This window comes from Dasypus novemcinctus, chromosome 14, assembly GCF_030445035.2.
Source record: "Dasypus novemcinctus isolate mDasNov1 chromosome 14, mDasNov1.1.hap2, whole genome shotgun sequence".
NCBI classification, from domain to species: domain Eukaryota; kingdom Metazoa; phylum Chordata; class Mammalia; order Cingulata; family Dasypodidae; genus Dasypus; species Dasypus novemcinctus.
Genome location: NC_080686.1, coordinates 36,003,128 through 36,020,659, shown reverse-complemented (window position 1 = coordinate 36,020,659; position 17,532 = coordinate 36,003,128). Strand labels below are relative to the sequence as shown.

Here is a 17,532-nt window from a genome sequence, read left to right as displayed (position 1 = left end):
AATATTATATATACGTAACTTTTCCAGTTTACTTGTTGTAATGGCTTAAAGTTATGTACCCCAGGAAAACATGTTCTTAATCTTAATCCATACCTATGGGTATGAACCCATTATAAATACGACTTTTTGATAAGGTTATTTCTGTTGAGCTGTGGCCCAGCTGAATCAGAGCTTCACTGGAAGCCTTATAGAGAAGGCCACAAAGAGAGCATCCAGAAGCTGGAAGCTAACAGAACTTGGAAGGCAAAGAAGTCACTAACCATGTGCATTGCCATGTAACAGAAAACCCAAGAAACTTCAATATTGCTGGCCAACCAGAAGATACTGACCGTAAGAGGGAGCAAGCCTTCTAGACTCTATAACTGTAAACCAATAAATTTCCCATTGTTTAAGCCAACCCATTGATATTTGTTTTAGCATTCAGGAGACTAAAACACTGGTACTGTTTTACACGTTTGAGTGGTAAGTATAGAAATCTTATCTCCTGTTATATCCTTTACCATTCCTCATTTATAATAGATTACCATAAATATTTCCTCTACATGCATTTAGTATCAAATAAGACTGTGTAATAATTTTTCTTTAATCAGCAAACATAATTTAGGAAAAAGAAATCCTGTTCTATTCACTTACCATGTTCTTTCTTCCTTCCTGATGTTACATGGTTCCTTCTTTGTTTCCTTTCTGCTTAAAGAACTTCCTTTACCCATTTTTTTTTAGCATATGTCTGCTAACAAAAATTCTTAGTTTTCCTTCATCTGTGAATGTCTTGATTTCCCTTCATTTCTAAAGAATATTTTTCCTGATTCTGGGTTTGATGGTTTTTTTTTTTTTCCCCAGCACTTGATAGCTATCTGGCCACTTCCTTTTGGCCTTCATGGTTTGTGATAAGATATTCATTGTCATTTCAATGAGTTCTTCCTTAAGTTTAGGTTTCATTTTTTTTCTGGCTACTTCTAAGATTTTCTTTTTTAATCTTCAGTATTCAGAAACTTATTTATGATGTGTCCTGGCAAGGATTTCTTTGTGTTTCTTCTTTTTGGGTTCACTCAGCATCTTGAATCTGTAGGCTTTATGTCTCTTACCAAATTTAGGACTTTTCCGCCGTAATTTCTTTGAGTAGTCTTTCACCCTGCCCTCCTTCTCTTTTCCTTCTAGAACTCTGATAACATAGATGTTAGATCTTTTGTTATAGTCCCACAAGTCCCTGAGACCCAGTTTAATTTTTCTTCCCTTCAGTCTCCTTTGTCTCTTTTTGAGATTGATAATTCCTATTTTCCAGTTATGCATACTTTCCTCTGTTCTTCTGTTGAGCCCATCCACTGAGCTTTTTATTTTCATTAATTGTATTTTTCCATTCTAAAATTTCCATTTTGTTCTTTTTCTTCTATTTCTTTGCTGAGACTTTATATTCTTTTGCTGAGGCTTTCTAGTTTTAATTTGATTCAAGCCTACTTGGACTTGTTCATTGAAACATTTTTATGACTATAAAATTTTCTTAGATAATTCTAAACATCTCTTATCATGTCAGTGCTGGCTTCTTTTCATTGCCTTTGTTCATTCAGTTTGATATCTTCATGGTTCTTGGTGACTTTCTGTTGATTCCTGGGCATTTTCATATCATATTATGAGTCTCTGGGTCTTATTTAAACCTTCTGTAGTTCTGATACTACCCTGACAGGGAAAGAGAAAGATGCTGCCTCATTACTGCTATATGGATACAAATCCAGGTTTCCCACTCTGCCTTTGCTGACACGTGAGGGGTGGGCAGCTCCTTGTCATTGCTGGGTGGAGTTGTAAATTCTATATTTCTACATGGTCCTAACTGATACTGCAGTGGGTTTGGTCTCATGTATCTGGGTCATGGTTAAAGACCATCCTGTACACCTCTCCTTACACCATCCAAGTGGGAAGGGGAAGGGGTGCCTTGTTAATGCCAAATGGAGGAGGGAGGTGAAAGTACTTCCTTACAACACATAAAATTATGAAAATGGGCAAAGAAATTTTTTTTTTAAGATTTATTTATTTCACTGGGAACTGAACCCAGGACCTCCCATGTGGTAGGCGGGCACCCAACTGCTTGATCTCCATCCGCTTCCTGCAAAGAGATTATTTTTTACATCACTCTCAAAGGGTAGTTTCATAGGGAGTTGTTTTTTGTTTGTTTTTTTTAAAGTACTGTTTCCTTGATCCACATCTCCATCTCTTCTATTACTATACAAGGTGAGATTCTGGTTCATTGAGCCAGGAAAGTAGGTATGAAATTAAGAGAGTAGATAATGCATATTAAGCTCAATATTTTGACAGTTTTTCTTCTCTGTCATGGTGTTACAATATTTCAAGAACCTAGATGTACAAAACATCACGAAAAGGTAGATGCAAAGAGTAATGGTTCTTGTTTGGTTCTTTGTTTTCTTGCTTTACTGATTAGTTGCATGTGCTTATTCTATGGAAAGTTATTCTATGGAAAGTTGCATGTGCTTATTCAGTTTAAGTGCCTGCCACTTACTGGCTGTAACTTTGATCAAGGCATAATCATTTTGTACCTCAGGCCTTCAACTGTAAAATGGAGATAATTTAGTCACTACTTTATAGACTTGTTCTGAGGATTACTGAGTTAATATATGCAAAGCATTTGAAAGAAGCCTGATATCTAGTACGGACTGCAAGGATTTTAGCTACGACTATTTTTGTAGTTACTGTTTGGTGAGCCGGTTGAAGGCATATTGAATAGGAAGAGATACCTGGGATGCTAGCAGAGGAGTAGTGTGGCATGTTGTTTGGGGGCTGCTGTGATGGACGATATGGGTTTCCTTCTGCTGAGAGGTGAGGCCATTTCTGTTATGTACCAGACGTACACAACCCTGTGAAACTACCCTTTAAGATGAGTGGTAGCTTATAGACCAGGACCTGTTTCCCTGTAGCAGTTCCTTATTGCTGGAGAAAGGGAAAGTGTCCCAGATCTCGTCAGGATGAATTTATTCAAAAAGGGAAAAAATAAAAAAATACTCAACATGCAAAAATTTCACAAAGAAAATGAAGGAAAGCCACAGAACATATCAAAGGCTAGGAAAACACCCTTTGGAAGATGCACCACAGGAGGCAGAAGGAGATCCTCACCATTGTGGAGAAGGCTGGAAAGCAGGGACTCTTAGAAGAGAGCTAGTTCAACCTGACCAGCCATTTAAAGAGGATCCTCCTGTTGCACATTTGGACCCTGAATAAATGATGAGAGGAGTAGATGAGTTGGAAACACTTAGGGAAGACATAAGGAGAATAAGGAACAAGTTTGTGATGATTTGTTGGAAGCAAAGACATGCATCAACTATCCTTACTCTGTGTGCCCTAGGCCTTGAATTATTTTTTGTCTCATATTAAAATCTGGCATCTGCTTTCTTTTTGTTAGCATTTTCTAATGTATCTTTGACATTTGCTCTACTTTTAATTATCTGGCAGTATTTTGTTTTGGTTATTTCCTTCTTACCAACATCTTATTGGAATTTGTATTTTGGCCCATTCTCTGTTTTTCAGTTGGGTAGTTTCATAATCTGCATGGAGAGATGTTTATTCCATATTGTAAAATAAAACATAACAAGTAACAAAACATCATATTAAGTATCAGCTCACACATGTAGAATAAAATTCCAAATTACGTGTTTATGTGTGTATATGTACATACATATATCAGTAACTTGACTGCTTCTTTCTGAATGGTGTGAGTTCTTTTTTGCTTATATGTATTTTTAATAAACATATTACTTATGTCACATACACAAAGAAATAAAGATTTTTTATAAGTAGAAAAAAAGATGAATGGTAAATGTTTTCACTATACCCATATTCTTATTCTTTATCATTGTATACTTTTTTCCCTCTGTTAAAGGAAAAGGAACAATTCAACCTTGAGTTTGAACCTCTGACTAGCAGCTTTCTTTGGCTAAGCTATACATTTAACAAGCTTCCCAAAGGCATTTCCCATTTCATTACAAATTTATCTTAAGAAATTGGTAAGAGGAGTAGATGAGTTGAAATATTCAGAAACCTTTTGTTACTCTTATTGTCATTTGTTTTTAGTTTTTAGGGAATATTTGTCATTTTGTGCCTCCCCACCCCCATTCCTACCTCCACCCCCGCCATTGGACATGCTGAAAAATTCAGGGCAGTCTTCTGAAGGTATAGTGCGTGTCTTGCCCTGTGGTTCTGCCTGTTTTGGATTGGAATTGGACTAAATGCGTTCCCCTCTTGGTACTGTGTTCTTTGTAGTAATTTTATTCATAAGTACTCACAAAATTAATAACTCTTCATATACATCATGTTAAATATAGGGGAAAAGACCAATAAAATGTATAAATTAACAATATCAATGTTTTCATCCAACTCTAAGGGCAAGAAGAAGGTTAGTTTTTCCCACTGACTTAAGTTATGCTTTGAGCACATTAAAATACCCTATTTAGTAGACTTGTTCAATAATGACTCTTTCTTTTTTTAAAATATAGCTGCTGCTTTTTGATTCACAGCAGTTTGGCCCTTATCTATAGAATAGGATGATACCAAATTTTCCCTATCTACCAAGGTGATTCTGAAACTAACCTTTCAAAGAAATTTCTATTAATTTTCTTTACCTGCTTGTTTAATTTTTTCTGTTGTTTTGTTCTTAGCCAACACAGAAGGGTTTCCTTCACATTTGGTGGTTTTGATTTTTTTTTCCCCCAAGTATTGTTTATTTGGCTTAAAAATTAGGCAGAAATGGGACCCAGTTGGAAAGACCAGGTTGGTAATGTGTTAAGTAGAAAGGCAAGGGGATGTGTCCTGTCCAAATAGTCCCCTATTCTGTTGGATCCCAACAGCAGGCAGCAGGAAGAGGAGATATCTGTAGACTGGATCTGCCTAGTAGCTAAGGATCATGCAGAGAATGGATTCTTCCCATATCTGAACCCCATGGGTGGCTGTGGTGTGGCAGTGGGCTCCATCTTGGGTCACATGTACTCCCACCTAATAAATTTCCTAGCTCCTCTGAGAAAGTACCAGCCATGAGGCCCAAACTGCCACCAGGAGCTCTGTTGCTTTCAGGCAGCAGCCAGATTGTGGAGACTCCAGGACCACACATTTGCCTGAGGCAGTGGTCCAAGCTGTAGACCTCAAGGAACAGGCATTGCCAAAGCAGATCCGGCTTGTCCTCGGTGCCATCTCCAGGACCAGTGCTGCTGCCAGCTCTTCCCACCTTGGTATCTAGCACTGAACCTCTGTTCTGACGGAAAAGCCCTGAGCTGGGGAACAGTGTTTGCATGTAACTGGTTTTTGTAAACTTTTTAAAGTCATAAGAAGTTGTAAAAAGGTACAGAGAGATTGCACATACCCATCCCAGCTTGCCCCAATGGTGACATCATACATAACTATAATACATTCTCAAAACCAGAAAATTGATTTCAGTACTATGCAATTAACTAGACTACAGACTTGACCCTGGATTTTACCAGTTTTTCATGTAAATGATTTTTTAAAAATCACTGTAAGGCTGATAAATAATGCTGTTATTGCTCATACTTTTCTTAGGTTTTCTGTCATGAAACAATAGTCCCATGTTTCCAGTTTTTGAGAATTTTTAAAAATTATTTTTTGCTATAAAAAACCCAGTTGTGTCAGAAGAGGGCCTAACTCGTATTGGGTATATAAGTATTTATAAACAAAAGATTTAGTTCAACATACTTGTGGCAAGAATCCAAGCCAATTTGTGTAAATATACTGTTTGAATTTCTTTTTAGTGTTGGTATAAAAAGTTATACTTCTTTTTTTCCCAAGAAATGGCTGTGCCATTAGTTATTCCATAGATTTCTGGAGAAATCCTTCCGTATGTACCAGCATTAACCATTTGGAGCAGTACAGTGGCACTTTCTTTCTTGCTACTGTTGTTCTGATATCCCCAATACCACTGGCTGCTCATAAATGTTTTTCTTCAGCCTCTTTGGAAGAATCTTGACACTGGTAAAAATCAAAAGGAAAGGATCTGCTGAGTTTTGTTTTCTACATGTTTGATAAAAGCTTTTGAGAGACTTCCAGTTCAAACTCCCTCTACACTACTTTCCATAGGAACTGAGCTTCAAGAACATGCTGCATGAGGCTTTGCATGCCAGAGGGTTTACGTGCCCATTTGAGAGAGCACAGACCTCATGGGCAAAAAACACGTACACAGGACACAGTGACCTGGCATTTTCTCATTTTGTAAAATGTCACAGTTCCTGGCAAGTTTGGGCCTTTAGCATCCCGTGTAAATTTTATATAGTTTAGTGAGATTTGGGAGGTCTGGAACATTTAGGGACAACCATGATGACACTTGTCAGCCTTGGAGCCAGTCTGGGCAACCTCCAGGCAGAGAGTTTATTTCCTGGATTATCTAAGGTGTTTGGGCTGACTGGACATACCATCTAGCTGCCTGTGGCTGTTTAATGTAATGGTGAAGTATCTGCTTCTGGAGTCAGACTACCTGAAATCAAATTCAAGCATCGCTACTTATTATCCATATGACCTTGGGTGAGTTTTATATCTCCCATGCTTCCATTTTTCTGTCTCTAACATGGAGAAACAATTCCTGCTTCATTTGGTGGTCCTGAGAATTAAGTAAGGTAATGCACATACAGGACTAGATCAATGCCTCTGTTGTATCTCCAGTGTAGCCATGTGCCAAGGCTCAAAAGCAAAATCAGGTACACAAGATGGATGATGGTGGAATGGGTTCAGGATATCTTCAGAAGGAGGATGAGTAGATAGGATGTAACAAGCCTGAGCAAGGTGAATGTTGTGGTTGAAATCCATGAGCAAAACAGATCAAAGTGAACAGGAAAAAGGGCACAGAACTAAGGGGGCTACGTGAAAAAAAATGTTTATCCTTAGTAATAATCAAATTAAGATAAAAGTGGAGTATCAGAGAGAGGCAACAATTATTTAGAATAACTAAGACCTGTTTAGCAAAAAGTGTGCCGAAAACAACCTTAGTCATACATTGCTAATAGAAGTGTATAAATTGGATTAGCTTTTTAGGAGACTTAATTGGCAATTTAAATGAGAAGTCCTTAAATATGCGGACTCTAAATTACTCTCTGATTCTATTACCTATATACTTAACCTATTGAAAAACAACTTATATATAACAGGAAAAACCTAAATTAATTATAGCCCATCCAAACACTGTGCTTCTTACTGATACTGAAGTTGAAAATCATCCAGTAACTGACCCCAAAATTCTTATGTGTTTACACTGTTTCAATGATTATTTTATTTTTGAGCTCTGTAGAAAGGAATCTTCTTTATTCAAGAAGAAAAGTCAACTCAGGCTTTACTGTAGAATAAGAGAGTCTGAACTCTATGTTCTTATACTATGATGTAATGCCTCTCTTGAACGTTGAGAGAGCATTTTTCTTCCTTTATAATATTGCTATAGGCAAGCGCATTACTGCTGTCTAATTACTATATGAAGTAATGCTGATAGTTTCTTGATCTCTTAAATTGAGTATAGAATTTAGAATCCTAACATTTAAGATATTATTTAAGTAAGGGATACTTATGGTATTTGCAGCTGGTAAAAGATAGAAATCAGTAATAAGACATACTCACTTACCAAATTGACAAATATTTTTACAGCTTTATTGAGGTATAATTGAATTATACTAAACTTCATGTAATGTGTACCATTTGGTCAGTTTTGATGTATTTACATACCTATGAAAAAAACATTTCTATCACCCCCAATTTTCCTTTTACCCTTTTGCAATCTATCACTCCCTGTACTCTGATTCCCAGACAACCACTGACCTGCCTTCTGTCAGTACAGATATGTGGGAAGGATTTTGAAATACTAATATCCAGTCTTGAGATAGGACAAAAGGTACCTTCACATATTTCTTTGGGATTGTGAAATTAGTGCAGCCTTTTTCAGGGACATTTTGTTAATAAGTGTCAAAAAAACTAAAATGCATATCCTTTGGACTAGCAATTCTTCTGATTTATGGAATTTTCTTGTGAACAAAGATTTAATTGCAACAATGTTCATCACAATGTTGTTTATAATTGCAAAAATTTAGAAACAAATTAGATGTGCAACAATATGGAATTGTTTAAAGAAACAGTTCTAGTGAAATGTCCTTTTAAAATTAATAGTATATCTTTTTAAAAAACAGTATCATATATTATTCCTGTTTTTTTTTTTTTCAAATTTGCAACAATAAAATGGTGCATGGGGGAAGAAAACTAAAAACATATCTTTAAAACATTGTTAAAAGTAGTTTCTCTGGCTGGTGAGATTGTACCTGCAGTTTTTGAAATATATACCCTCTCTTTTAAAAATATTGAAATTTCTTCCTGATTATAAAACTAACATGTTAATGTACAGAATTTTACAACTAACACAAAGGAATAAAGAAAAGCCATAAGTTAATTAATTAATGAAAATTAATGTATTATTTTAAACTACTTAGATTTTTTAAAAAACCAAAAAACTCTATGCTTTAATGCCATCGGGATAAAGTCCCCTGGAACCTGGCCTCTACCTACCTGCGGCTTCACCTTTGCAGATCCCAGTTCTGTCTTTATGCTTTGGTGCTAAGGAACTGTTCGAGGTTCCTGGAACACAACTATGCTAGTCTTTGCCTCTGTTCGTATTATCCAACTCCCTCCACTCTTCTTCCTCCTTGACTAACTTGTCTCCATCCCTTGAAATTTACTGTAGGTGTCACTTCCTCTAAACGTCTTCCCTGCTGCTTCTCCTTTCCACTCCCTCTGTGCTCTTGCCCTGTCCCTAGTGAGGCACTCACATTATACTATCCTTTCTCATTTTCCTCTTCCAGGCGACTGAACATGACTTGAGGGCAGGACAGTATTGGTTAGCAGAAATCCTGAAACATAGCAGTAGGAGCTCAATTATGTGTATGTGTAACCGAACAGTACAGGCAAAGGTGTGATGACCTCCCACAGCCCAGAGGACTGGAAGAAGTGCAAATGTATCTGTATGCCTGGCGTACGGGGCTTGATGGAAAGATTTAGTGATTGAGGATAGAGAGGCAAGTGTGGGCCAGACAGACAGACCATTGAGGGCTTTTTGTGCCATCCTAAGGAATCTTAGTTTTGTGATAAAGTGATGGAGAGCCACTGAAAGATATTAAGAGGATGGTCTAGCCTCTAGCATTTCCCAAAGACTTAGATGTTATTAATGTTATGTAAAAAAAAGCTTAAATATACAGTAAATTTGTGAAGCCCTAGATTAAGCCAAGTTGAATAGATTTCTGTTCTGCTGGGCTCCTCAGTCTTTACTATGCTAATGTCCATTTTTAATCCCCAAGAGGGAGGTGTGTGATATAATTTGCATTATTTCCCAAATGTATTTATCATGGAAACCCTCTTATTTGGAGACTGCATTATAGATCATATGTTGGGAAAGAGACACTGGGAGACTAGCAGGAGTGAAACTTTTTAGAAATTATTAACAGTAGCCCTGGTGAGAAACACTCACGGCTTGTCAGGTTGATGTTGGGAAGGGAGGGATGAGAGCAAGGGGGGTTTTACTTCTTAGAGCACATTCTCCAAAGGTGATGGCTTTTCAATAATTTTAAGTGGTAATCTGATGATTTGAAAGTTGTTAATATATGATCAAAAGAACATTAGAGAAGGGGAGTGGGTGTGGCTTAGTGGTTGAGCACCTGCTTCCCATATATGAGGCCCCAGGTTCAATCCCTGGTGTCTCCTAAAAAAGAAAAAAAAATTGTGAAAGATCTCTGAGACAGATGATAGGCAAAGGAAAAATGCCTCATAGGTTTTACAAGCCCATGTCACTCCTCTTGATATTGGAATCTGTCTGTGGCCTGACTTGAACTAATGCACTTACTGTTGAGAAAACATATCCTAGCGGTGTTTGACTGGATGTGGTAGCTACTGATTGTGGGTGACTTAGAAACTCTGACTCACCTGGTTGCCAAGTTTCCAGATTGGGTAACTAAGCAAGTAGAGAGTGTTGGCTTAACTAGATAAGCAAGATAGCTGATGATACTAGTTTTGGGAAGAAGATGATGTCAACTTTTAACATGTTCAGGGATAGAGCTGTCTGTGGCCACATCCTTGTTGGAAGGAGGGCCCATTGGATATAAGTTTTTGTACCTCGGAAGAGATTTGAATTATTCCAACCTTAATTTTTCCTACTATGTCCCAATTACTGAATTTTTGGGGTTCATGCCACTTATGGAATCATAAAGTATTACATTGCAAGGTGGAGACCCTGCATGTTCCCAGCCTGCTCTCCTTTTGTACTTCCCCACATAACTTTCCATTCTCCTGCCACAGCTTCTCTACCACACACAAATTCCACTGAATTCTCTTTTTTGGATTTTTAAAAAAATATCTGATTTTAGAAATACTGTAGCAAACATTATTTACTTCTAAATGGTGGGTACAGTTTCTTCTGCAGGTGTGAAGAAGATGCTTGATTGACAATGGTTCTGTTGGTTTGTTACTCCATCAAGTGAAATCGTTGTGTTAGTAATGCAGTGATCTGTTTGTATTTTTATTAAGTGTAATAATAGTGTTCCTTTATTTTATTTATAGCTCCCAAAGGAATTCTTCATTTGTCTCCTGATGTTTATCAAGAGATGGAAGCCAGCCGCCACAAAGTAATCTCTGGCACAACTCTAGGCTATTTGTCACCCAAAGATATGAACCAACCTTCAAGTTCTTTCTTCAGTATATCTCCCACATCGAATAGTTCAGCTACAATTGCCAGGGAACTCCTTATGAATGGAACGTCTCCTACAGCCGAAGCCATAGGTTTAAAAGGAAGTTCTCCTCCTCCCCCTTGTTCTCCAGTACAGCCTTCAAAACAGCTGGAATATTTAGCAAGGATTCAAGGCTTTCAGGTATGAATTAAAAGCAAAAACAAAAAACAAAGCATCTCAGCCCCAACTCCTTCCTCTCTATCCATCAGAAGGTTCATTCTTGCCTTCTAGTGTGGTCTACATGCCACTTAACATGGTAAATTATTAGGAACACAGAGGACAGAAAGCAGGGAGCCATGCACATGCCTCATTTTCTCATATTTCCAACCTATCCAGTAATTCCTTTGCAGCTTGGGTCTCCTTCATTTTCCTTTTTCCTAATCCTCCTTTTTATTTTTCTTCTTTTTTTCCAAAACCCTTTAACATTTTCATTCTCTATTCTGTTCTGTCTTCTGGTTGATCTTGATTGGGTACAAAACTGTCTTCCACAAACAAAAATTCTACCTTCAGGCATTTGGTATTAGTATTTAGTTCTTAGTTTTTCCTCTTTTTTACATTAGGTTTTATTTTATTTTTTCTAATGATTGCTTTCATAGCAATTTAGGATTTGGCATTCCATTTCCAGTAAAACTTCAGATACAGCATTAAGATACAGCGTCCTAGAGATCTCTCACCTGAGGAGTTAATTAAGCATGTTATTAGAACAATAATGAAATGCTTTCTAGTTGTTTGAGGCATGAAAACATGGATTTGTTTCACTAGATCGTGTTTTGGACTGTGTAGAGTAGCATCTGCCTCAGAGGTTACCAACAGTTCTGTATCACTGCATAGTCTAAAACTAGCTCATAGCTCACTTAACCTGTGTACGTGAATTTGGGAATGGAAACTTTTTTTTCTATTTATTTGTTCCCTTTTCAAAAAAAATAACATCTAAAAACAATCCTTTTTTGGATAGACCGGAGCTTTTAAAAGAATTGTTACGTCTAAGAAGGTGATACACCTTGTGTTCTGATTTCTTAGTTGCCTTGAAAATCATGTTCTAAACTGTAACCACTAACTTGACTGAATAAACAGCAGTGTGCTTTTGTTGTAGAAAGAGTGTATTCCTCCCTCAGATTTCACTGTTTTCATCCCTGTTTCCATCATAGTCTTCTTCCTTAAGACCAAAAACTGTAATTCCCATTAGAAATACTCTAGAAATTCTGTATTGTGTAGAATGATCATGTATTTATAAAAATTTTACAAGTTTAGATTATAAAATGAGAAAGAACATCATGTGTTTTGGGGAGTATTTTGCATGTTTTTTGTTTTCCTTCACAGAAACCTGATTCTTCCAACTCTATTGCCAGGTAGTTGTTAGTGTTTTTAATTGGAAATTAATGTGAAATTAAAGAAGCTGTTAATGATTCTTGGCTCTGTCATCTGAAATTTTAAACAATTAATTTAAAATTATAATTTTAGACTTTGTTTTTGTTGTTTACCTTAAGAATTACAATAAATCACTGTTTAAAAAAAATAAGACCTTGCTTCATACAGTTAAAGTACTGGAAAAAAGCTAAATAAGTTTAGTCTATCTGTAATATCCACAGAATGAACTAGAAGTAAATTCTGATGAAAAGATATTCACTGCTTATTTACAAATCTAGTCATTTAGAAATGTCTGGAAATAACACTTCATTTTTATAGAAGCAAAGCACAAATTGCATTCAAATTCCGAATTAATTCTTGTTTAGAGATGCTATTATGGTAGATGTAATTTCGCTGCCAGAAGAGCGCCTTAATTTTTTGTGTTTACTTGCTAAGTCTCAACAATGACAACAATTATAATTTAAAAATACATTGACTTTAGCCACAATGTGGAGTGTGCTTCCCCCATTATCGGGCTGACTGCTTAGACCTTTTTTCAAGCTTATACTCTTATTTATGGATGAGTTAAACATTTCCACATTTGTGTACTGTGATTTTTACATACTAATGAATATAAACAGATTGTTTTAAAACAACATTGTGTTTCTTTGGTCAAATGAGCTTGGTATTGACGTGAAATATCGTGTTGCTGATGCATCGCAACCTGCAGCTAAGCAGTGAACAAAATCTCTGGGGGAAATGGCTTAGTATCCTATCAGGCGCAGAGCACAGTATCTTCATGATGTCCCAGTAGAAGATTCTTTGTGGTTAGGAGTTTTAAAGCCTAGTTATAGGTAACTTTCTCAGGTATGTTTTACCTGCTAGAAAAACATGTAGATTGTTTCTGTTTCTTAAATGTTTTATTTGGACTATAGCTTAGAAATTTTAGGACCGGCTTATTATGGATTACATGCTATTCTGTTATTTTTATTTCTGGAACTAAAATACAATAAATTCTTTTTCTGTGTTTCTAGGTTAGTATTTTTTTGTTTTCTTATTGTACATACTGAACAGATAATTATTGCTAATTGAATGTTTTGTAATCTTTTAGACTTCTTGGCCGTTGAAATTTGATTTAAGCCTATCAGAGCCATTGTATGTGACAGCTATATTGTACTACAAAGTGAAAAATATATGAATGTATTGAAATCTAAGTTGTTTCAACTTCAACATTTTTTCACTACCCAGTCTTCGAAAATTATAAATTATGGAAAGCTTATTTGCTTATCACAATGTAGGTATTAAGCTCACATCTGTTATTTAAATTCAAAATTATTAAAATGATTATAGATGTAAAACAATTATTAATAAAGCTGACTTCACAGAGCAGAATGTGACTGAATGCTTGCACATTCCCATTAATTCTTTTATCCGTGCTTGGACTCATCTAAATATTTTAGAAGCAAGGTTTGCTGTCATAAATGAGTATTTATTTCTTTGAAGTTTTATTGAGTTCATTTTAATTATCCTCTTTTAAGACTTGAACGTTATTGTTTTATCACTTTTTAGAAAAAAAAACGTCACTAGCTCTATGAATGTCAGACTTTGGCACAGTATGGTATGATTCTACAACTTCTGCACATTTCATAAAAACTCATTTGAAATTAAAGTCAGATCGTAAGTGTTTCAGGGTTCCTTGATGCATGCCTTGGCACTCTTTAATTACAATATCAAAATGTTTCTAAATCATTTAGCTCTTGGTATAAAGTTATAATGGGAAAGACATTCTTGAAATGCTGCATTTGAACTGAAATAGACTTTACTTCATTGTGTTGTAATTTGCATTATTCTACGTTTTTATATCTTTAAAATGCTTTTACATACTAATTGTATTAGAAATGTCTTTGTATAATTAAATGCAAGCAGCTCATTTGTTTAAATGAGTTATTAGAAAAGTGATGAGATTGGAAATGAAAATGAATGATTTTAGTAAAGTATCCTTTCTAGATTAATTTAATTTCAATTTGCTATTCTGTGCCCCTCCTTAGGACCATCATCTATTGAGAGGTGTTACCTGAGAAACCTTCAGAGTGAAATATGATAACCTAGGGTTTTTCTTCCTCATAAAGAATATAAAGAAAGAAAAAGAATATTAAAAAGCACTTAATTGGTATCTTAGTTAAACTATAATTTAGTTTATTTTGTGAAATCAAGGAGTGTCTTAGAAAGGGGCTTTAGATGTTGGTGCCATTTCCAGAAGATGAAAATGTCAAGAAGACTTTGCAATGTCTACTTTAATTAAAATCTTTCTTTTTGAATACAATTCAGACTTAGTATGTTTTAATGATATATCTCCTTTTGTGTAGTTTAATATAATAATGCAGACTTCTTTTATAGTTAGAGAATTCTTCTAAGAATATGATCTTAGTATGGATTATGTTGAGATTTTGGGTGAAAATGTGAATGTAAATGGGGTCTCGAGCCTTCCTGAGTCTGTGAGAATCAATCTTTTTCCTTTCCCTTCTTCTTTAAATTGCCTATAACTCATATTTTGTAATTCTTACATTTATAAACAAAGTGGCTGTTTGCAGCATTTTTTTGAATAATGAAATTGCCGTTTTTTAAAGAGACTAATGTAAGTGAAATTTTGTAGCCTTCTAACACAACATGGAGAAAGAAATCATGCATATACATACATACTCCCATCTAGAAATATTCTTTCTTTTTTTATTTGTCCTTGAAACATAACTTTCTGTGTCACTTCTGAACCCATATTTTCATCTAGGCTGTTATATAAAAGATAGAATAAAGTGATTAAAAATTACTTAGAGTACAATGAGAAAGCCACACTTACAGGTTTTGCATAGGTTATCAGAATGTGCCTCGATTTGCAGTTACTCCTTAATAATCCCTCCTGGATTTGGCCTCTATTACTTTCTAAATACCTTAAAGAGATTGGGTTGGCATTTGAAGTCTACTGAAGGCTTGGTCTTTCTATAGTGGTCATGGTAAAACTCAGGTTTTTTCATCAAATTGGCAGCACAAGTTCATAAAAACTGATCTGTTGTCTGATATCTGTTTAAAACTCAGTATACTGGGCCAAACCCGAGGGGCATGAAAACTACATATGGCACAATTGTACTTCCATAAAAACCAGTGTAATTACAGGTCAGCTCATTTTGCTGCATTTCAAAATTTAAAGAAAAATATTACATGTTTGAAGAAAGAAATCCTGTAATACATAAGCACACAAAGAGTTGTTCCTACCACAATATCTTTTGATGTGGATCTGAAATGGGCTACCATGGTGCAGAAAAAAATGCTTGTCTTTATTTGACCTCCCCAAGTAGAAATATTAATAGACTTTTTTGTTAGTATCAGAAGATATTTCAACTCAACATGAAAATTCTACTATTTGGAACTATTTGAAAATCGGGTCTTTGAAGAAAAACATTTATTTTTCATCCAAAATCGGATTACATTTTCTTTCGCTAGAAAAAGTTGGTAGTGATGTTATTTTTTATTTAAAGGCAGAAGCTTAATTGTAGTACCCATCAGATGCCTTCAGGTCAGGGTGGCAGCTTAAGAAAAATGTAATAGTATACACTTATGCTCATTTAAGTCATGTTGAAATTACCTATTTCCCCCTCTCCAACATTTAGCTGTATCTAAGGAGACTTTTTTCACAGATGACAATGGCTAAAGTTTCATATGTATTGTTCTCTTTTCATTCAGGACAATCTTGAGAAAGAGAACAGAAATGGAAAATTGCATGTAAAGGATTTCTACACATTGAAAAAAACTGCTCTAACATACCGGGGTGTGCTTCATTTAGGAGATATATGAGTAAACAAGGGAAGGAAACTGACACTTATTGACTCATTATGTGTCAGATAGTGAAGTAGGCCTTACATAAATTTTTTCTAAAGCATGCAGAAGTGCCTAGTATATATTTGCTTACAAATCTTTATTTTATTTTAAATGAACTATTGTGTAATATTTGAACACCGATTCCTATAAATAGGATTAGTTTGTGGTAGTGGTCCATGGCCTTCTAGATACTGGAGTGATTTAGTCATAGATTTCATAGTAAAAATATGTATTCCATATAGTCTTTAATTCTGTCCTCAACTATATATACAACTGTGTCTGAGTCATTTTTAAAATTCTGACTCTTCTGAACTGTAAGGGACTTTGGATTTTATTTTCAGATAAGATTTTACTTTATTTTTATTTTTTAAAGATTTATTTATTTCTTCCCCACGCCCACTCCCACCCCCCATTGTTTGCACTGCTGTCTCTCTCTGTGTCCATTCATTGTGTGCTTATCTTCTTTTTAGTAGACACCAGGAACCACCCATATGGGAGGGAGGCGCCCATTGGCTTGAACCACTTCTACTTCTCAAGATTTTATTTTGTACATTTATTATATGCATATGTTGATGGACTACACAAGTTATATTTCATATTTGCAAGGAGTTTTGCTCATTTCCCCAAATGGAAATTATTAGTTGTTTTAAACACTCACATATTTTAGGTTCTTGAAAATTCTACATAACTTTTAACATAGCCACATTTTAACATAGCCCAATCAAAAAGCAGATCTGTCAGAAATGGATAATTGAAAAACTTTCAAAATATTTTTATATGTAGGTTTTTTGTTTGTCTGTTTAGTATAAGTAAAGCCCAGAATCAAGTCCTAAGGGGAACATTTCAGAAACAAGGACTGCTGCTAGAAAATATTACAGAGTCCACAGCTTGAAAAACTCTTTATTAAGAGAAAGGTAGCTAGTATATAGAAGAGTCTTCAGTAATTTCAGCATGTGTGTGAAGTTAGGTGGATATGAGGCTAATCTGGTTTTATTATCCTATTGAACAGTAGAATTGATTCATCCGAAGGACCGAAAGTGGAGCCTTTACACTGGACAGATAACTTATTAAGTAACTACAGATGGCTATGTGGCATTCTAAGCTCTGGGCACAGGTGGCGTCATGGTCAATTGGGAGCTAGGTAGACAGGTAAATAGAAGCAATATTCAGACGTTTGACTACCACCACAAATGGGCCCTATTTCTAGTGATCAACATTTAACATAGCAGTTTGATAAAAAGAAAGATTTGTAGCATGCTGTATTAGTCAGCCAAAGGGGGTCTGATGCAAAATACCAGAATCTATTGACTTTTATAAAGGGTATTTATTTGGGGTAGAAGCTTATAGTTACCAAGCCGTAAAGCGTAAGTTACTTCCCTCACCAGTCTACTGCCATGTGTTGGGGAAAGATGGCTGCTGACATCTGCATGGGTTCAGGCTTCCTGGGTTCCTCTCTTCCCCGGTCTTGCCTCTCTCTGGGCTCAGAAGCTCATTCTCAGATCTCTGCAGCAGCAGACTATCTGACTAACGGCTTGTTTCTCTTCCTGGGGCCTTCTCTCTCTCC

At 35.8% G+C, this 17,532-nt stretch overlaps 1 protein-coding gene across 26 annotated transcripts in view; it reads left to right on the top strand.

Moving 5' to 3' along the window:
- Positions 1–17,532, top strand: part of STAU2 (staufen double-stranded RNA binding protein 2) — a 330,295-nt gene that overhangs the window by 206,320 nt on the left and 106,443 nt on the right. For 17 of the 26 annotated variants that reach the window (XM_071207866.1, XM_071207860.1, XM_071207865.1 and 14 more), the window contains one exon: positions 10,585–10,892. In XM_071207866.1, the coding sequence (XP_071063967.1) occupies positions 10,585–10,892 (308 nt within the window). Of the gene's footprint in view, positions 1–10,584; positions 13,488–17,532 lie in introns of those variants that run through there. The other 9 variants (XM_071207878.1, XM_071207879.1, XM_071207874.1 and 6 more) reach the window with 1 other exon arrangement.